The sequence below is a fragment of the Notolepis coatsorum genome (genome assembly GCF_963971535.1).
Source record: "Notolepis coatsorum genome assembly, chromosome: 13".
Taxonomy (NCBI): domain Eukaryota; kingdom Metazoa; phylum Chordata; class Actinopteri; order Aulopiformes; family Paralepididae; genus Notolepis; species Notolepis coatsorum.
In genome coordinates this window covers 66,589,268-66,606,728 of record NC_140177.1, presented here as the reverse complement: position 1 = coordinate 66,606,728, position 17,461 = coordinate 66,589,268, and the positions used below count along the sequence as shown (strand labels likewise).

Below are 17,461 nucleotides of genomic sequence, written 5' to 3'. Positions count from 1 at the left end.
ACCAGGAACCCACCGCGTCTCACAACAGCGGCGCGTCCTACAGCCCAGCTGTGCCTTTACCGCAACCAGCACACAGCAAGGACTGCAGTTGGAAAAGCATGTAGCGGCACGAACTCCCAATACGAACCAAACACTCCAGTACGAAGACAATATCGCCGTATTTTCTCGAAAATAGTGAGAGAGAAAATAAAGATATGATGTCAACGTATCCTTGTTTCCCAAAGCTGCTCCTAATCCTTTCTTCCAGCATGGTGTCAAGTGTGGGGATCTACCGAGGCACTTCTTCCTTGTGGTGAAAGCGAGAAGGAGGCGAGTGGGTGGCCCCACCCCTGCTTATATGGGTAAGCTGATAGGGGTGTGGTCAGACGAATATTTGGGATTAAAGGTACATTTGTGGTCTTTATTCAGTGCGCGTGCACATATGCGAGATAGTGCAGAGAGCGATGCCGAGCGAGAGCGAATACGAAACAGAACTCAACACAATGATTCTATGCCCCCAATGACATCACTGGTGACCATATTAAAATGCATTTAATTTCAATAACTGTCAAACTAAATGAATGTGTGCCACTAAGCTAGTGGTTTTCCAATTATTAATCCAGTGAAATAGCCTGAAAGGAGAAACTAATGTCAAAATCCACCATTCTCTATGCTGGACGATGTTGGAGGTCAAAGTTCACCATTCTCTATGCTGGACCATGTTGGAGGTCAACGTTCACAATTCTCTCTATGCTGGACCATGTTGGAGGTCAAAGTTCACAATTCTCTCTATGCTGGACCATGTTGGAGGTCAAAGTTCACCATTCTCTCTATGCTGGACCATGTTGGAGGTCGCAAAAATGCATCCCTCTGTTCATTGGGGTCATGCTTCAAAAACGTTGAGAGCCGCTGCTCTGGGCTACAGTGTGCTTGTTAGGTAGTGTGAATACATGGTGGCTTATTATAATAAAAAAAAAGTTGAGACAGGAAATCAGATAGAATGTGTAAGATAAACTTCTGCCCTAAAACCAACGGATGTAGCACCCACCAAAGACACACGTGTTGTTCTCGAAAAAGATATGCTGAGGTGAGGTGAGAGATGTTTTCTTGTGTTGCGTGTGTGTGTGTGTGTGTGTGTGTGTGTGTGTGTGTGTGTGTGTGTGTATGTGTGTGTGTGTGTGTGTGTCTGTGTGTGTGTGTGTGTGTGTGTGTGTGTGTGTGTGTGTGTGTGTGTGTGTGTGTGTGTGTGTGTGTGTGTGTGTGTGTGTGTGTGTGTGTGTGTGTGTGTGTGTGTGTGTGTGTGTCAATTCAAGTCAAGTCATGTCAAGTCAGTTTTATTTGTATAGCACATTTACAAATGACTAAAAACCAAACCAAAGTGCTTCACATGATAAGAAAAACACATACAATGCAATACAAATACACTAAAATTACAGAAAAGGGTATAGTACAGTACATTTAAGAAAACAAGGACAAAGTGCAATATAAAAAGAGACAGGAAAATTTGATCAAAAGTCCAGAGTAGCCGCGGACGTCATATGTAAGTGGCAGGCTAACTCTGGTCAAAGGCCAGGGAAAAGAGGTGCGTTTTGAGCAATGAATTAAAAACCGCATTTTGTACCAGTTGCAGCAACTGGTAATGCCAACATACAACGCATTGCAGTAATCCAGCCGGGTCGAAATAAAGACATGGATCACCCTCTCCAGATCCTTCTGAGAGAGGTATGGTTTGGTCTTGGCCAGGAGTCTGAGGTGGGAAAAAGCTGGTTTTAATCACCGAGCTAACCTGTTTGTCAAATTTCAAATTTCTGTCAAAGATTACTCCAAGGTTTCTGACAGAGGAGCGAATATTTGAGCCCAGAGGGCCTAGGGCATTGGCAGTAGGGTCAACCGAATCATTACTAAATAAAATGATCTCTGTTTTGTGCTCATTTAAGTTGAGAAAATGTGTACTCATCCTTATTTTTATGTCAGCCAGGCAATCTAACAGTGGCTGTAATGTAACCTTGCCTTTTGCTTTTAGGGGTAAATAGATCTGCTCATCGTCTGCAAAGCAATGGAAGGACATGTTGTGCTTCGCAATGATTGAGCCTAAGGGCAACATATATAATAAAAAAAAAAGGATGGGGCCCAGTATCGACCCCTGGGGCACCCCACAGGTAAGAGGGGCCGCTGAAGAGAAGAATTCTCCAAGCTGGACTGAGAAGCTCCGGCCAGTTTAGGGGGACGCCTGTGATGCCAACATATTTTTCCAGCCGCGACAGTAGGACAGTGTGGTCTATAGTGTCGAAGGCGGCTGTGAGGTCTAAAAGCACGAGAATGGCGGGATTTCCAGAATCTGCGGCTAAAATGAGATCATTAAGAACTCTCAGGAGGGCTGTTTCGGTGCTATGGCGCGGTTTAAAGCCAGACTGACATTTTTAGTGGATTTTATGTACATCTAAAAACAGTTGTAACTGGAGGTAAACTGCTCGCTCCAGGACTTTTGACAGGAAAGGTAGTTGGGAAATGGGCCTGAAGTTTGAGAGAATAGAGGGATCAAGGTTTTTCTTTTTTATCAGGGTTTGAACCACAGCATGTTTAAAAGCGGTTGGGACACAGCCAGAGCTGAGAGAGGAATTTACCAACAATGAAATAATGGGCAAGACCGAATCAAGCACTTCTTTTAGAAGACGAGAGGGAAGGCTATCTGTGGGGCAGTTTGTGGGCCGCAAGTGCTTAATTATGTCAGAAAGAGAAGAGGGAGAGACGGGCTCTCTGTGTGTGTGTGTGTGTGTGTGTGTGTGTGTGTGTGTGTGTGTGTGTGTGTGTGTGTGTGTGTGTGTGTGTGTGTGTGTGTGTGTGTGTGTGTGTGTGTGTGTGTGCAGGGACGTGCTCAGGACTTTAGAGGGGCAGGTGCTCAAAGGCTGAAAAGGGCACTACACTTGTGTGTATATATTAACCGAGCGTGCGTAGCGCGCGAGCGCGAGCGCGATCTTTAAGGGCCCTTTTCGGGCGGGGGCCCCCTTTTTATGCTTTTTGGGGGGTTTTGGTGATCAAATATTGAATATTGAACTATAATAATCAGTGCAGGAGCTCACTTATCCTTGAAAGACACTTTTATCACTGACTTAAAAGGCCCATACATCTCCATAAATGTTCAGGGGGGAGGGAATAAGTGCTTACCCTACAGACCCCAATAAGTGCTGTATATTCTGTATTGTTTAATATAAATGCATTTTTTATTCCAATCCGGATTTGTATTTGAGATTCCCAAATCCCATCGGACTTGACTTCTTTGTGTCCCTCAATGAGTGTAATACCAGCATTCAACTGTATGCACCACAGCGGTTTCTATCATCATCATCATCACCACCCACGCTATGCATAAAATATATAGGTCCGCGGAGAGGCACGCTGAGGAGGCCGTGCAAACTGCAATGGAATATGGGCCATCTCTCTCTCTTTACCTAATATTTTGATTCTATCCTGACATTTTTCAGTTGGAAGGGCAGTCTATATGCGTAACGGTAAAAAAAAATTTAAATAAAAAACGTTTTTTTTTGTTTTTGTTTTCAAAAAGGGCACTTTTTTGATGAGGCTCAAAAAGCACCCCTTGGCCTCTATGTGTGCACGTGCCTGTGTGTGTGTGTGTGTTTGTGTGTGTGTGTGTGTGTGTCTGTGTGTGTGTGTGTGTGTGTGTACGTGTGTGTGTGTGTGTGTGTGTGCGTGTGCGTGTGTGCGTGTGTGTACGTGTGTGTGTGTGTGTGTGTGTGTGTGTGTGTGCGTGCGTGTGCGTGTGTGTGTGTGCATGCGCGCGTACTCGTACACGTTCCACTTAGTTCTCCAAGTCCAGGACCACAACATATTGAACTGGTATGCACAAACTAAATGAACAAAATGACCAATTAACCTCAGGAAAATGCACCTGTCTTTATGTATTATTATGTGTCCGGCTCATCTGTATTTTTCATTTTGGCCCCTTTGGTAATTGAGTTTGACACCCCTGATATAGAGAGATATAATAGAATGATATGAATTCTGATATGACATTGCAAAAAAATCTGACCTGTATCTGATTTCAGACCACATATGATAATGGCCCAAATCAGAATTGATTACATTCTTACATATAAGCAAATAAATCAGATTTGGGCCACTTTTCCCTGCAGTCTGAATGTAGCCGTATTGTCATCCCAAATGGTGCATATACTGAAAGTGAAAAGACCTAACAACACAGTCAAATGGAAAAATAATCTGCCGTTATTTCTGTTTCTGCAGTCTATTTCAATGCTGTTGTTTATGTATAAGTACCCAAACAAGACCCACACAAAAACAGAAACCTGCATAACTAGACGGAGAAATAATCATCTGTTGTTCACATCTGGCCAGTTGTGCTCTAGTGAGTACAATGTTTTCACCAAAAGATCTTCAAGTGCTTTTGGATCTTTGGGAAAAGACAACTGGAACAAGACAGAACCTGTGCCATAATAAACTTGTCTTTCTTCCTGTAATATTGTTTGAGTGCCTGGCATCCCGTCTTGTTCCTAATGGTTGCCAATATATCGTGGATCCCTATACAAAAAATGGAAAGTATTCTTTGTAATTTTTATTCAGATTTTATTACAAAAAAAGAAAGGAAAATCGTCATATGGTAAAACATACACATTTACAGATGTACATATTAGAGAGAAACATTTTAATGGACATCCTTACTGATTACAGCCATGTTGTGCTTGAATCGCTGCCGTGCCTACGCTAACAACACATGCATAATAAATATGTTAGCCTCAGCAATGAAAACAAAGTTTATGAAACCATAATTCCCCAATAAAACCATTCATTCCTCTCAAAGACAGATATTCCTTGCTTGACCAAGGAAAGTGAGATAGGTCAATTTGTTGATGATGTCGATTTTATGATGATGTTGTTGTTGTTGTTGTTGTTGTTGATGATGATGATGATGATGATGATGATGATGATGATGATGATGACGACGACGACGACGACGACGACGACGACGACATCATTGATTGTTGTCGTCGATGACAACCATGTCTGATTTTGGGATTATTTCTTCTCAGTCTTCAAGTGGTCATGGTTCACTGTTGTCGTTGCACTTTTGCTTACTGATTGGAAAAGAAACACAGGGTGAGAGTAGTTCCCCCTCAAATATGGACACACACACACACATACACACACACTTTCACCTCCTCCCTGCACCCTCCCTCCACCCCTCACCCTCCTCCCATCCACCTATTCTCTAACACCCCTCTCCTTTCCTCCTCATCTCTCTCCTCACCTCCTTTCCTTCCCTCCCTTACAAATCCTTCCGTTGCCACCCCCTGACCTATCTCAAACCCCGCCCTCTATTCTTGATCCTCCAATCACAACTGTTTGCTTAAATTTGTCCAAGGGAAGCAACAGTCGTGAGGGTGGGGCTCGAGATAGGTCAGTTCCTCAAACTACATCAGTTAACTTTTTCAGAGCCCACTTTATTTTTAAGGTGTACTTTTTTCTCTAGCTGTCAGTGGCCACACTCCTACGCAGAGCTGTCTCTTATTTATAAAAAGAGACACAAAAAAAGGCGGCTGGGTGGCGCAGCGGACATTGCGCTCGTCACCAACGCAAGAGACACCGGTATCGAATCCGGCTGTCAGCGTTGCCTCCGGCTTGGGCCGGCCGTCATACTGACTCAATTGGCAGAGCCAGCGGGAGGAGAGTCGATGGGTGGTAGTCTGGTCGTTGTAAACAGCGACTCCTACAGGTCGGTCAGGGCGCCTGCACAGCAAAGACAGGAAAATGGCAGGGGAAGTGTGAGCCTCCTACACGTTACTCCTCGCCAATGAGAGTCCGCGCTGGCAGGTGAAAAGATGTGACTGGCTGCCTCCACATGTATCGGAGGGGACATGTGATGGGCTTCTATCCTCCCTACGACCGGCCAGTGGGGGGCACATGCAAGCAACGATCAGGACAGGGGAGGGAGAATTGGCACGAGAGGTAAATTGGGATGGGAGAAAAATCACAGAAAAAAAAGGAGGAGAAAAAGTACATTAAAAAAAAGAGACACAAAAATATGGGGGGGGGACCAATGATATACTATTTATTCATTAACCCTTTCACTGCCACACGACAGAAGGTTAACCCTTTACTATCACACAACCGACATCCGCGGAGCTAATGATGCTAATGATGGAGCATCGCCGTCGGTTGTGTGATAGTAAAGGGCTAACCTTCTGTATTGTCATAGTGAAAGGGTTAACCGGCTGTCGTGTGGCAGTGAAAGGGTTAAAGGTAAAGGTAGCACCGGTTAATTGACTTCCTATTTGGGCAGGAATGTTTGATAGTGGGAACGACGATGTCCAACTCTCGTCCAACGTAGGAGTGCGTTCAATTGACAGTAGCCATTGTCACATCATCATTAGAAATGTGAGATTTTACACCTGAAATCCCATACAGCACTTAGTTAAGTAATAGCACTTAGTTACTTGTATATATACTGTATTAGAATAATTATGTTTCTTATGTGCTTACTGTCTTCTCCAGAGTCAGACAAGAAGATAGATACCAATTTCCTATCATATTCCTATAGACCTCTCCGTCTGCAAGCTAGCCTAGCTTAGCACAACATTTTTGGAAGCGGATATGGATCTGCTAGTCTAGTTAAAAACTCAGGGAGAGGTGTTTTGGGCCAACAGCTATAGGCTACCTGGTCCGCATCCGCTTCCGTTCATTTGTGCTAAGCTAGGCTAGCGTGCATCCCGGATAGCTTTCTACTGAACGCACAGAGAGGAAATTGGCATCTTCTCGTCTCACTCCGGAGAAGACAGGTAAGCGCATTTCCCACAACGCTACATATCGTTGTCATGTCGACGGCTCGGCTCTCACCTCTTTCTCACCACCGCAGGTACCGCAGATGCATCCAAAGAGCCCGTTGATCATCTGGATCATGCAGAGCACCAGCTCGATGCCGGCGGCCACCAGCAGGATGGAGAAGAGGCCCAAGTTGAACTTCACCACATCCTTCGGTTCTTTACACCATTCCCACATGTCTTTGTCTCCAAGGTAGCTCCCGTTGCTGTGAAGAGAAACGTTTTTTTGGGGGGGAAATCAGATGCTGCTTTACTGTATATTGTTGCGGTAGAGCTGGACGCCCTGAACTGCTGGGGCTCTGGTTAGAGTAAAGCAAAGCTCTAAAAAATTGTTAACCGTCTGTAGTGTGGTAGTGAAAGGGTTACCCTTCTGTACTGTGGTGAAAGGGTTAACCTTCTGTAGTGTGGTTGTGAAAGGGCTAACCCTTTGTCGTGTGGCAGTGAAAGGGTTAACCCTTTGGTAGTGGGGTATTGAAAGGGTTAACCTTAATAATGTACTTGCTAGGGGTGGAACAGTTAGCAAAAATCACGGTTTGGTTCATATCACGGTTTTGAGGTCACAGTTTTCGGTTCAGTACAATTCAGCAGGGAGAGAAAAAACGTCATTGTTAATTCATATAGTATTTTGGTAAAAAAATAAAAAAAATAATAACGTTTTGCTTTCAATGTATTAGCCTAATAAATCAAATGTGTCTATTATCAAGTAGATAGTTGTTGTGTTGTTGTTGGCAGTCTGTAGTTGCCTTCCTCCGTGTAGGACTACAGTATGTGTAGGACTATAGTGGACGTGTTGGATAACTGACACTTCTGCCTCGTGTCTGTTCCAAGTCATTATATTATTGTTCCAAATTACTGAAGTGACTAATTACTGAAGTGACTATGAGAGGAAATATTAACGTTGACATTATGCACTGAAATATCAAACTACGACTGCATTGGGCTGCATATAGTTAGCTATAAATAACAACTTTAAGGATTTGATTTATGGACATTGTCAGAATCTAAATGCAGGGGTTGTTTTGTGTCACTCGCGGTCACCTCGCGTAGCACAATTCTCACACTCAGTCGCTGTTTATTCCATCTCTATCGTAGACCAAACTAGATCTGTAATGCGCCCGAACAGCAGACTTAAACGATGCTGGAGATTACTATGTGATATAGCTTGTGTTGTCCACTTAGCCTAATAGCGATTTCCCAGACAAGGCCATTGACGGAAACAGCTGCACTCACCACCTTGTCAGTTATATATATATATTCATATTTTTCTTTTTTTCGTCAGTCAAAAAAAGGGGACCCTGGACCTCACTTTGGGAGTCACTGTACTGTACTGTACTGTCACTGTCACTGTCACTGTACTGCTAGATATCTGGATGGATGGATGGATGGATGGAGTAGAGTAGAGTAGAGTAGAGTAGAGTAGAGTAGAGTAGAGTAGAGTAGAGTAGAGTAGAGTAGAGTAGAGTAGAGTAGAGTAGAGTAGAGTAGAGTCGAGTCGAGTCGAGGGAGGGAAAGAATGCCCCTCTCTATGTGTCTGTAACTTGATGGAAATGTTGTAGGCTAACCTGATTGCGTTAGCTGGATCACTATATACTATAATGATCACATAATACTATCAATGATGAAATTAATGGTGGAGTTGTCAAATATTGAATCCTTGCCTTTACAATCAAAATCAAGCACAGTGACGCCTGAGGTTTACACCCCTAATGTTAGATGTACTGTAGCATAGTGGCACATGTGGCATAGTGGCAGTGTATGCAGACGTTATGAATTATTATTAGTAAGACTGAGAGACAGACTTATGCAGTCTCATACCTGGCATGAAATGGTGTCCCCCATGTTGGGATGGGGTGTAGCCAGTTGGACCATAGGCAGGTGGGGCCATTAGTCAGACCCAAGCCAGCCACAGCCAGGCTGTATATTGCCCCCACGACACCAAGTGCAGCAAAACCGATGGACAGAAACATCTACGGAGTAGGAGGAACATTGTTAAAAAAAATTTAATAATAATAATCACAAACATATTGTGGTCCATGTGTAGTTGCTACACTACACCCATGTCCTAGTAGCCCACTAACAAAGCGTGTTGTGTCCTCCTAGTAGCCCACTAACAAAGCGTGTTGTGTCCTCCTAGTAGCCCACTAACAAAGCGCTTTGTGTCCTCCTAGTAGCCCACTAACAAAGCGCTTTGTGTCCTCCTAGTAGCCCACTAACAAAGCGCTTCGTGTCCTCCTAGTAGCCCACTAACAAAGCGCTTCGTGTCCTCCTAGTAGCCCACTAACAAAGCGCTTCGTGTCCTCCTAGTAGCCCACTAACAAAGCGCTTTGTGTCCTCCTAGTAGCCCACTAACAAAGCGCTTTGTGTCCTCCTAGTAGCCCACTAACAAAGCGTGTTGTGTCCTCCTAGTAGCCCACTAACAAAGCGCTTTGTGTCCTCCTAGTAGCCCACTAACAAAGCGCTTTGTGTCCTCCTAGTAGCCCACTAACAAAGCGCTTTGTGTCCTCCTAGTAGCCCACTAACAAAGCGCTTCATGTCCTCCTAGTAGCCCACTAACAAAGCGCTTCGTGTCCTCCTAGTAGCCCACTAACAAAGCGCTTTGTGTCCTCCTAGTAGCCCACTAACAAAGCGCTTTGTGTCCTCCTAGTAGCCCACTAACAAAGCGCTTCGTGTCCTCCTAGTAGCCCACTAACAAAGCGCTTTGTGTCCTCCTAGTAGCCCACTAACAAAGCGATTTGTGTCCTCCTAGTAGCCCACTAACAAAGCGCTTTGTGTCCTCCTAGTAGCCCACTAACAAAGCGCTTTGTGTCCTCCTAGTAGCCCACTAACAAAGCGCTTTGTGTCCTCCTAGTAGCCCACTAACAAAGCGCTTTGTATCCTCCTAGGAGCCCACTAACAAAGCGTGTTGTGTCCTCCTAGTAGCCCACTAACAAAGCGCTTTGTGTCCTCCTAGTAGCCCACTAACAAAGCGCTTTGTGTCCTCCTAGTAGCCCACTAACAAAGCGCTTCGTGTCCTCCTAGTAGCCCACTAACAAAGCGCTTTGTGTCCTCCTAGTAGCCCACTAACAAAGCGCTTCGTGTCCTCCTAGTAGCCCACTATCAAAGCTCTTTGTGTCCTCCTAGTAGCCCACTAACAAAGCGCTTTGTGTCCTCCTAGTAGCCCACTAACAAAGCGATTCGTGTCCTCCTAGTAGCCCACTAACAAAGCGCTTTGTGTCCTCCTAGTAGCCCACTAACAAAGCGTGTTGTGTCCTCCTAGTAGCCCACTAACAAAGCGCTTTGTGTCCTCCTAGTAGCCCACTAACAAAGCGCTTTGTGTCCTCCTAGTAGCCCACTAACAAAGCGCTTCGTGTCCTCCTAATAGCCCACTAACAAATCGCTTTGTGTCCTCCTAGTAGCCCACTAACAAAGCGCTTCGTGTCCTCCTAGTAGCCCACTAACAAAGCGCTTTGTGTCCTCCTTGTAGCCCACTAACAAAGCGCTTTGTGTCCTCCTAGTAGCCCACTAACAAAGCGCTTCGTGTCCTCCTAGTAGCCCACTAACAAAGCGCTTTGTGTCCTCCTTGTAGCCCACTAACAAAGCGCTTCGTGTCCTCCTAGTAGCCCACTAACAAAGCGCTTTGTGTCCTCCTAGTAGCCCACTAACAAAGCGCTTTGTGTCCTCCTAGTAGCCCACTAACAAAGCGCGTCATGTCCTCCTAGTAGCCCACTAACAAAGCGCTTTGTGTCCTCCTAGTAGCCCACTAACAAAGCGCGTCATGTCCTCCTAGTAGCCCACTAACAAAGCGCTTTGTGTCCTCCTAGTAGCCCACTAACAAAGCGTGTTGTGTCCTCCTAGTAGCCCACTAACAAAGCGATTTGTGTCCTCCTAGTAGCCCACTAACAAAGCGTGTTGTGTCCTCCTAGTAGCCCACTAACAAAGCGCTTCGTGTCCTCCTAGTAGCCCACTAACAAAGCGCTTCGTGTCCTCCTAGTAGCCCACTAACAAAGCGTGTTGTGTCCTCCTAGTAGCCCACTAACAAAGCGTGTTGTGTCCTCCTAGTAGCCCACTAACAAAGCGCTTCGTGTCCTCCTAGTAGCCCACTAACAAAGCGCTTCGTGTCCTCCTAGTAGCCCACTAACAAAGCGATTTGTGTCCTCCTAGTAGCCCACTAACAAAGCGCTTTGTGTACTCCTTGTAGCCCACTAACAAAGCGCGTCATGTCCTCCTAGTAACCCACTAACAAAGCGTGTTGTGTCCTCCTAGTAGCCCACTAACAAAGCGCGTCATGTCCTCCTAGTAGCCCACTAACAAAGCGTGTTGTGTCCTCCTAGTAGCCCACTAACAAAGCGCTTCGTGTCCTCCTAGTAGCCCACTAACAAAGCGCTTTGTGTCCTCCTAGTAGCCCACTAACAAAGCGTGTTGTGTCCTCCTAGTAGCCCACTAACAAAGCGTGTTGTGTCCTCCTAGTAGCCCACTAATAAAGCGTGTTGTGTCCTCCTAGTAGCCCACTAACAAAGCGCTTCGTGTCCTCCTAGTAGCCCACTACAAAGCGTGTTGTGTCCTCCTAGTAGCCCACTAACAAAGCGCTTCGTGTCCTCCTAGTAGCCCACTAACAAAGCGTGTTGTGTCCTCCTAGTAGCCCACTAACAAAGCGCTTTGTGTCCTCCTAGTAGCCTACTAGTAAAGCGCTTTGTGTCCTAGTAGCCCCCTAGGACATCGCTTTGTGTCCTCCTAGTAGCCTACTAGTAAAGCGCTTTGTGTCCTCCTAGTAGCCTACTAGTAAAGCGCTTTGTGTCCTAGTAGCCCCCTAGGACATCGCTTTGTGTCTAGGTAGCCTACTAGTAAAGCGCTTCATTTCCTAGTAGCCTGCAAAGCGCTTTACAAAACAATTGTGTGTATTGAGCCGTACTGTATTGTATACCCATTCTGCAATCTGTTAATAAAGTTTTCAATCAATCTTTGTGTACTAGTAGCCCACTAGCAAGCGGCTGAGTGAGTATTGCCCCGCCCACAAGCCAAAGCAACACTAGAGCGAGTATTGCCCCGCCCACAAGCCAAAGCAAACAGTTAAGTCGCACTGATGTATTATATGCACCACAGAGACACACACACACTTACCCCACATCGGTTGGCACAGCAGCCCATTGCGCTGGTAAGGTGGATGTGAATAGCAGGAATGAGGACCTGGAGTCAAGAGAGAGAAGGGGAGAGGGATGCAGTGCGGAGGAGGAGGAGGAGAGAAGAGGAAAGAGAGATGAGATGAAAGAGGGAGGGCGGGAAGAAAGACAAAAACTAAAATCAACATTTTATTGTTAGTTCCTTATTCTTGGGCTGTTTATTGGGCCACTGTCAGTTTCCCCTCTGTTGTCCTCATTTAGGCTACTTGCTATGTTGGTGATACTAGCATTTCAGCTCCTGTTGCACTTTAACCCTTTCACCACACTACAGACGGTTAACCCTTTGTATTTGTGGCAGTGAAAGGATTAACCGTCTGTGTGGTAGTGAAAGGGTTAACCCTTTGTAGTGTGGTAGTGAAAGGGTTAAGTTGCTGTAAATCTCAGGATAAAAACGGCCCAAACAGGCCCAGACTAGAAAATAGGATTTGAATATTTTTTTTATGTTCATTCACATCAAATTTTTTATGTATAAAGGAAAAATAAATACAATTTATCAAATAAATTAATATAAAAGTGAACAGAGCAGAACACAGCATGACAGAACAACAGGAGGAAACCGACTAGAACTGAGGTGAACTGAACCGAGCAAAGCAAAAGACAGAACCTCTTAAGCTGCAACGTCCCTCATATGGGACGTTTTTTGGACTTTTTGCAACCGGCACTTTGGCGACCCCTAGTGGCTCAGGTGTGCATATTTTGTAATACAATATATATATCGAATTGAAGGCTTATTTGTTGTTGTCGATAGCAAAATACCACTCCCGACTCAGGCTGCAGTAGTTCCGTCAATCTAGATCCGATCTCGAAAATGATTGTGGATCGTTGTAGCCAATGAGTGTGGCTTTCCAATGATACCCCAAGTATGAATCTAAAAAACTAAAACTAAAACACGAAAACAGGAAGAGAAAAACAGCCGAATTAATTGAAGTCTATGAGGAAACTGAGTTTTTCTTTGTACACAGTTTACCAAAATCACTCCTAATCACTCATTTCTGAATGGATCTTTATGAAATTTGGATATGTACTACATAAGGCTTCAGGCGATGGCTCCGTGTGGATTTGTAAGCCATACCACCTTCTGGGGAAATACTACCTCTGGACTACTAACTACTACAGAAAAACTTGAGTAACAAGTTTTTTTACAACTCAAGTTCAGACCTATGTTACTCTATTACGTTAGCACTAAAAGTGAATATTTCTTCTGGATTCAGAAACGTCAGAATGTCATCTTTCAAAAGAGACCAGGCTCATGCATGTGCTATAAGTATAAAGTATGTTGTTTTGGTTTGCAAAAAAAGTATGCAGTCCTCAAAAACGAAAACGAAAATGGCCAGGAGACTCATTGCATGTTCACTTTTAACAGTGCAGGAGAGTGGAACTGACGTGAGATCAGTTTCACAAAAGCACGTCTTTGTTGCAAAACATTGATGTTTCATTATAAGCCGATGGGCCTAAGAACTGAACCACGTCCTCTTATTTTTGGAGGAGAGAGGAGGCCTATTGGCCCACATGTCTACCCATAAAATAAACCAGCAGGCATCTTTATTTGTATATATATTACTTTTATATTGCTTTTGTTTTTCTTGATTTTTCTTGTGGGCAGGTAAAGGACAAAAGAAAAGTGTGTTGATTGGGTCCGCAGGCACACACACACACACACACACACACACACACACACACACACACACACACACACACACACACACATGCACACTGCATTTAAATAGTGATGTTATTTTGCCACATTTAGCTGTTTTTCTTTACATTCATATATTTATTTTATCCTATTCTTACCTATTATGTCCATGTCTATTTACTGGTGCTTATTTTACATATTTCTTCAGTTAGTTGTTTTGTCACTGTTTGTATTGTTTATTAGTTTATTATAATTTGTTTATCTCACCTTCACACTTTGTTCATTTGTTGTTTTGATATTTTTCTTTTGTTTCATTGTACAAATGAATAAACATAAACCTGGAGATTCACTTTGATTTCAGATTAGCACAAGCTTCTACGTTCAGACATGTAGCTATTACACAGTTCAGATATGTAGTTATTACACAATTCCACATGGAAGCACATAGAAGGTATCTTTGCCAGTTCATAAATCAGAAAAAAGAATGCAGCAAATTCTTCAAATATTTTGATGGCCAGCCTAGAAAACTGTAGCATGTACTATGCTGTTGGAATTGGTTGAAAAGTTGTCTTTATTTGAATTGTTCTAGCATTAAAATTGAGGGGAGATGCCAACATCATGTCCAGAGTCAGACAGGAAGATAGAGACCAATTTCTTCTCTGTGCGTTCAGTAGAAAGCTATCCAACTGCAAGCTAGCCTAGCTTAGCACAAATTAATGAAAGCGGATACGGACCAGCTAGCCTATAGCTGTTGGCCAAAAAACACCTCTCCCGGAGTTTCAAGCTAGGCTAATGGTCCGTATCCACTTCCATTCATTTGTGCTAAGATAGGCTATAGCTTGCAGCCGGATAACTTTCTACCGAACGCACAGAGAGGAAATCTATCTATCTTCTCGTTTGACTCTGGAGAAGACGGTGAGCACATTTCCCATAATGTTGGTGTGTTCCTTTAACCCTTTCACTGCCGCACTACCAAAACGGTTAACCATCTCACCGCGACAACACACAGAAGGTTAACCCTTTCACTGCCACAGTCGACCGTCGGTCGTGTGATAGTAAAGGGTTAACCTTCTGTCGTGTGGCAGTGAAAGGGTTAAAATGTTAACCCCCCCCCCTCCTCCCCCACGTCAAAAACACGTGTACTCACCATGGCTCCTCCGCCTATGACACCCCCCATGTACGTGACCTCCTCGGTGAGGCGGCTCTGGCCAGTGATGGACTCGTCCGTGGCATACTTTGTTTCAAAGTCGGGGAAGAAGAGCAGGATGTTGGCGATGACCGACACGGAGGCCAGCACGTAGAGCGAGATGCCAATGAACTTGGCGCATTGTCCCGTGCACATGACTGCCGGATATGTGTGCGTGCGTTCCCAACGGAGAAGGTGACAGGATGGAGGGTGGAGAGAGTGTAATGTCCAAAAGGTTCTGTTGACAGATGATGTAACCCAGGGGGGCCTCCTTCTCCTCTGCCTATACCTCAGTTTTAACGTAAAGAGAGAACGAGATGGGAGCGCTGTTTTTATATCTGCTTGGGGTGTGTCGTCACACTGTGGGTGATAAAGACATAAGCCCACCTCCAGTATCACACACCCCTGTGTGTGTGTGGGTGGGTGGGTGTATGTGTACTGTATCTGTGTGTTACAGACTTTCAGCTGTCCATGAGTCATGGTTTCATATGCTGCCGTACTGTATTGTACCCATTCTGCAATCTGTTAAATAAAGTTTTCATTCATTCATTCATTCAGCCTATACACATTCTCAACCATTGAAAATGTCTCAACACACATTTTGTGTTGAAATTGTAGGTAAATCTTTTATATCGTTTGACCTGTGGACTTGGGTCATCTAAGTCCTCTGACTCCATGAATCTATAAATAAAACTAGGAAATGAACCTTGGAACCTTGTTTTAGTCTGTACAGCACCATAGCCCGGGCCGTTACTACAACTAGTGCAGTGCCCGTTCGGAGCATGTGCCCATTCAGAACCGGCCACTTGCTGTTTGCAGCATTGTTGGGCGGCGTGGCCGTTCAGAGCGTGTGGTCATTTGGAACGTGTGCCTGTTTGGAGTGGGCTGGTCGCTTGGCCCCTGGGAAGTGCAGCATTGTGAAGACTGTTATAGCGCCACCATCTGGCCGAATAGCACCAGATTCGACACTGCACTCCCCTGGGTCCTCAGCAATACACCTGCCAAGGGTGAAATCGATTGGATGAACGGTTCTCAGGATATGGGAACTACAGACAGATATTCCTTCCTTTATAGTTGGATATAGAATATAGATTATAGAACATACAAGGCTGGGTAGATTCACGTCCCCCCAAGGATACACCGTGGCATAGATGCAAGCATTAGATCGAACTGGTCTCACACAAAGTGTCATGTCTGTGAGCCCCCACTAAGGGCAGAGTGGCTAACTGTGAATGAATGAATGAACGAATGAACGAATGAACGAATGAACGAATGACTGAATGAATGAATGACCCTTACTTAAGATGTAAACACTGTTATTTTAACCCTTACTAAGGTGTAAACACTGTTATTTTAACCCTTACTAAGGTGTAAACACTGTTATTTTAACCCTCACTAAGGTGTAAACACAGTTAATTCTAACATATTGTGGGAATCTATGGAGGGTTCCTGTATATGAAGTGGCACCCTTCAAGATTCACATGCCAATGGAAAATAGTTTTATGAAGACTGGGGTGTGCCTGTGTGTGATGACTTCGTCTGATGTTTATCAAAGTTCCAACTCCACGGAACTGATCAATAATCCACCCTAGAATAGAAGAGACTATTGTGGAAAGCCGGAAGCATTGCATGCAGAATTGGACACCGGCTTTGTGGACTCTTAAGGGTGTTGGTTTGAGCCTCTACGTCCCAAATAAGATAATGAACTAATCATGTACAAACCATTTATATACATTCGTAAATTATTATTATATCATTTATAACTATATTTGTATAACATTTACAAATTTGTTCTACATTATTTATAACTCATTATCAACATTGTTTGTACTTGATTTGTCCATCATTAAAGAATGTTGTTTAATGTGTAGTAACACATTTGTAGATGCTTTGAAAAATGGATACGGAAAAAAACGACTATACTGTACCTCCATTTATTTGTTCATGTTCAACAAATTATTTGTTAAGACATTCTTAAAAGATCTATAAATCATTTGCAGATGTTATTGTGTGCCCTAATCTAAAGTGAAGACTATTCATCATTAACAAATGTCTAATACAGTTAATTATTTGTTGACTTTTTCACCACGTTACAAATGTTGTTGACAGCTTTCGGATCCACCCTTCTTTGTGACATCAAGATTCAAGATTCAAGATTCAATAGTTTTATTTCAAACCACAGTGTTAGTTTGGCTACATTTACCATTGTCCGGCAAAACAACATTTGAAAAATAAATGAAATGGGAAAAGAGGAACCCCCCCCCCCCCCCCCAAAAATATATAAAATAAAACAACAGCCAGAAACTATACACTGTTTGAAAAGGAGATGGAAGAAGCAAAGCTTATCCGCTTCCATCCCCCATCAATAACGTAAGGTTATGTATATAACCAAGTTCTGTGAGTTATGGTGCGCTCAGCACCAGTTGCACTGTACTTCACTTCGTGCACGAGCACTGAATAAAAAATTCCACCATGTACCTTTACATCCCAACATTCGTCTGGCCACACCCCCATCCGCTTACCTTCATAAGCAGGAGTGTGGTCACCTACTCGCCTCCTTCCCAAACTTTCACCATAAGGCGAGATCAAGGGCCGCAGCGGCGTCCTGGTGCTGAGCACACCATAACTCACAGAACTTGGTTATATACATAAC

The 17,461-nt window shown here is 44.1% G+C and overlaps 1 protein-coding gene across 1 annotated transcript; it reads right to left on the bottom strand.

The window, feature by feature from the left end:
* Positions 1-6,822: 6,822 nt before the first annotated feature.
* Positions 6,823-14,964, bottom strand: tm4sf21b (transmembrane 4 L six family member 21b; the record flags this gene model as incomplete). Its single annotated transcript, XM_084327691.1, has 4 exons — positions 6,823-7,036; positions 8,646-8,797; positions 11,928-11,993; positions 14,770-14,964. 4 exons carry the CDS (start codon positions 14,962-14,964, stop codon positions 6,823-6,825), a joined length of 627 nt encoding a protein of 208 aa, XP_084183817.1.
* Positions 14,965-17,461: the final 2,497 nt, after the last annotated feature.